Source organism: Priapulus caudatus, unplaced genomic scaffold (genome assembly GCF_000485595.1).
Source record: "Priapulus caudatus unplaced genomic scaffold, Priapulus_caudatus-5.0.1 Scaffold996, whole genome shotgun sequence".
Classification (NCBI taxonomy): Eukaryota; Metazoa; Priapulida; class Priapulimorpha; order Priapulimorphida; family Priapulidae; genus Priapulus; species Priapulus caudatus.
Window position 1 is genome coordinate 20,884 of NW_014578057.1, and position 4,141 is coordinate 25,024.

Consider the following 4,141-nt stretch of genomic DNA (forward strand, 5'->3'; position numbering starts at 1 on the left):
GTTAGTGGTAACCGCTGCTATTAAGTAGGCGAGCCCAATTGTGTTTCAGCATCACCCATGTTAGCAATAAGACAGCAATGATCAATGATTACATTCAAATGCATACAGGTCCTTTTTAAAATAGTCATTTCTACAAGTCTATATTCAAGCTAATCTATTTAGGATGAATATTAGCTGTTGAGCCCTTCCCATTCTAATTGTGTGATTAGCTACCAATTGAGCATTTTTGTGCATTATAATACTCACGAGTGGAATTTTGCAATACTTACAGGGAATTGTTTGTGAGACTGAGTCGACCTAGGCACAGTAGGATATTGGCTACAGTGCGAGCCACCTACTTTGCAGTACTAACAAAACCAGGAAAAGATGGCATCCAAAAATTTGCGCCGAAATCGCACTGTTTCGGAAGAGGAAGAGGAGGAAGATCCTAGACAGGTACCAACACTATTCGTGTAATAGTAACGAGTATAATGTACTACAATATAATGAACTGTTACTATAATGTAGACAGCAGATGTGGAAAAGAAGTGTGCCATCTTTTAAAGAAAATGGTTTCAATGCAGCTGAGGCTACATATGCGTGCGATTAAACCCAGACCCTTCAATGAAATTCTGATCATTCAAATTTAGTCTAGTCTTTGTGTAGGATAGTGAGACACATTGATTCATATGTTGCAAGTGTCATCAAAAATTCCGGGTAGAGATTTCAGAAATGTAGTTCTATTTAATTATGGCTCAGATGCTTTTACGATGAAATCATTAGTAGTAGTAGTGCATCAGACTGTATTGTTGCAGGTAACAGTATCAGGAATTGTATCCTCCTGCAGTAAATGTGTTAGACCTGAATTCACCAGGTTGCCATAGGTTACCTTGTTCAGGGTTCCCACGGTCATTAAAAGTAATTAAAAGGCATGGCAAATGGATTTTGGTTTTCCAGGCTTTGAAAAGTCATGGAAAGTGGGGAAAGTCATTAAAATTCATTAAATTTGAGATTTTCCTGGAGTATTTTCTTCTGTCAAGTTTTTGTAATATTTGAAATCATTATCATTATAACTAGCCCCACTCACACAGTCCCAGTTACCTTGCAGGTTGATTTCATGCATTATGTTAAATAAAGTTTATTAACATTTTTTCGAAATCGATGCACTGATGTATGATTCGTTATTATATGCAAATTCTTCTCAAATTAGTCATTAAATTCGGAAATTTTAGTCATGAAAAGTCATGGAAAGGTCATTAAATTTCACTCCAGGTGATCTGTGGGAACGCTGTTTTTGCGGAAGCAAATATCTGGAAATGTATCGGTGTTTAATTATGGTTTAGAAGCTTTTACCCTTAATTAATGTATCTCGTGATTCACAGAATCAGTCCCAGCTGATCAATGTTGTGATATTATATTCTAAACACAAGTCGAGATTTTGGCATACTGATGGGAACGTACAAGTGTATGCTGTGTGTGTGTGCGTGCGTGCGTGCGTGCGTGCGTGCGTGTGTGAGCTTGTTTGACTTGGGAACAAATTCCGAGGGAACATATCTTGGCCGGATAGCTTACTTCATCAACAGTGAATTAATTTGCCTTGATGCAGGTAAAAGTATTCGAAATTGTATCGTCTTGTCATGGCTCAGTGCTTTTTCTCCCAAATTCACCAGTAAATAAGTCGGTTATTCTATCGTCGCATTTTTCTAGGAGGAGATAGCAGAAGATAGCGACGAGAACGGCAATGGAGCGGCCGGTGGGGAGGAACCGCCGACAAACAGCGTGCAGGCCAACTGCGGAGGAGCTGCCAACAACATGGAGAACCTCTGCGAAGACCTCGACGCCTTCCTCTTCGAGGGGCCAGACGAGGAGGCGCAGGCGCGGCCGCGCGGCGCCAACCTGAGCCGGCGCAGCAGCAGCGGGCTGCGACCGCACTCGAACCGCCCGGCTGTCGCCGCCGCCGCCGCCGCCGCGGGGCGCTGCAGCAACGCCCTCGCGCACAACATCGGCCAGTACTACAACTGGCAGGCGACGAAGACGACGTGCCGCGAGCGTCTCGCGTTCCTCTTCAACAACGAGATACTCTCCGACGTTCACTTCATGGTCGGCGTTCCGCTGCCGCAGCAGCAGCGCATCCCCGCGCACAAGTTCGTGCTGTCGGTCGGCAGCGCCGTCTTCGACGCCATGTTCAACGGGCCGATGTCGGAGGACACGACCGCAGCGCTCGAGATTGCGCTGCCGGACGTCGAGCCGGCGGCCTTCCTCGCGCTGCTGCGCTTCCTCTACTCGGACGAGGTGCACATCGGGCCGGAGACGGTCATCACGACGTTGTACACGGCGAAGAAGTACGCGGTGCCGGCTCTCGAGCAGCACTGCGTCGACTTCCTCAAGAAGAACCTGAGCAGCGACAACGCGTTCATGCTGCTCACGCAGGCGCGGCTCTTCGACGAGCCACAGCTCGCCGCGCTCTGCCTCGAGACGATCGACAAGAACACGACGGAGGCGCTCGCCGCCGAGGGCTTCGCCGAGATCGACGCCGAGACTCTGGTCGCCGTGCTCGAGCGCGACACGCTGCGCATCCGCGAGGCGCGGCTGTTCGGCGCGATCGCGCGCTGGTCGGAGGCGGAGTGCATGCGCCGACAGACGGCCGTCGTGCCGGAGACCCAGCGCGTCGTGCTCGGCCGCGCGCTCTCGCTCATCCGCTTCCCGCTGATGACCGTCGAGGAGTTTGCGAACGGGCCGGCGCAGTCGGGCATCCTCACCGACCGCGAGGTCGTCAGCCTCTTCCTGCACTTCACCGTGAATCCGAAACCCACAGGTAGGCGGATGCGCGCTGCGATAGATGGCTGGTCGTGATGTGTAGCTACAGGTATGTGCGGCACATATATTACAGGTACGCGCGGCACATAGCTTACAATCTATGCAAATTTACGGGGGCTCTTTTTGGCATTTCCGGGGCTCTTTTTGGCATTTCGGGGGCTAAATCGCCCCGAGCCCCCGTGTATTTTTTTCACTGCTTTCTCGAAAGCTTGGTCTTGAGCGTCAGACCAAATTCACGCGTTATCTTTCGCGAGAAGATCTCTGAGAGGTTTGTTTGTCTCAGCCAGATCCAGTATGAATTTAGAAAGCTGGTTCGCCATGCCAAGAAATCGTCTCAGTTCGCTAACGTTAGTGGGTCGTTCCATCTCTGCAATAGCGTTAACCTTGAGCGGGTCGGCGCTAATCCCGTTTTCACCAATGAGGTGACCGACGAATTTCACTGAGCGGACGGAGAAGACGCATTTCTCGACGTTTAGCCTTATACCTGCTTTTCCTAGTCGACATAAGACTGCTAAGGCCAAACAAAAAAATAGGTGTGTTTCCGGTCGACCGACCGTCCCTAGATTATTAGGGCCAACCCTAAACTTTTTTTTCAAAAAAAAAAATTTATAATTTTTTTTAAAAATTTGAAATTTGACAGACAAAACTTGAGATTTTTTACTACAAACACGTTCTGTACTTGCTTACTAACTTATCCCTACCTATACACCACTTTATAGCATGCATCAGAGGGATATTAGAAACCAAAGAATAAAAAATAAAAATTAAAAAAAAATAAAATAAAAAATATAAAAAATCCCTACCTACCCTACTTTTGTTTTCGATGCAATAGGAAACACACCTATTTTTTGTTTGGCCTAACAGTCTCCTGTCATGTTCGTCCTGGTTTCCCCCAAAGACGAGTATGTCGTCCATCTCACAGACGATACCATCTAATTCTTCTAGAATCTTCTGCATTCTCTTTTGAAAGTACTCAGGAGCGGAAGAAATACCAAAGGGAAGTCGTCTGAAGGCAAAACGTCTGAATGGAGTAATGAAAGTTGTGAGTAACTGTGACTCCACATCAAGGTCGACTTGCCAGAAACCAGGGTTGGCGTCCAGTTTGGAGAAAACTTTCCCTCCTCGAGTCTCAGTTGTCCTAGCGTGTGATCAACTGACGGTAGTGGGTGGAGTTCACGGCGTACGGGCAGTTTGCGCAACGTAGGGAGGGACTTGGCCCTTGGGGATGGCGAATTTGGGGGTCAAGGGTCAAAGGTCAAGATGTGTCAATGGAGGGGGAATATTTCCCCCTTAACTTAAGGTATAGGATGAAATACGGAATTGCGGCACAAATCTCAACGGCTCG

At 47.8% G+C, this 4,141-nt stretch overlaps 1 protein-coding gene across 1 annotated transcript in view; it reads left to right on the top strand.

The window, feature by feature from the left end:
• The window catches only part of LOC106814879 (BTB/POZ domain-containing protein 1-like), a 10,258-nt gene that overhangs the window by 351 nt on the left and 5,766 nt on the right, over positions 1-4,141 (top strand). Inside the window, exon 2 of the mRNA XM_014819253.1 lies at positions 1,687-2,794. Coding sequence (XP_014674739.1) covers positions 1,687-2,794 — 1,108 coding nt within the window. The remainder of the gene's footprint in view (positions 1-1,686; positions 2,795-4,141) is intronic.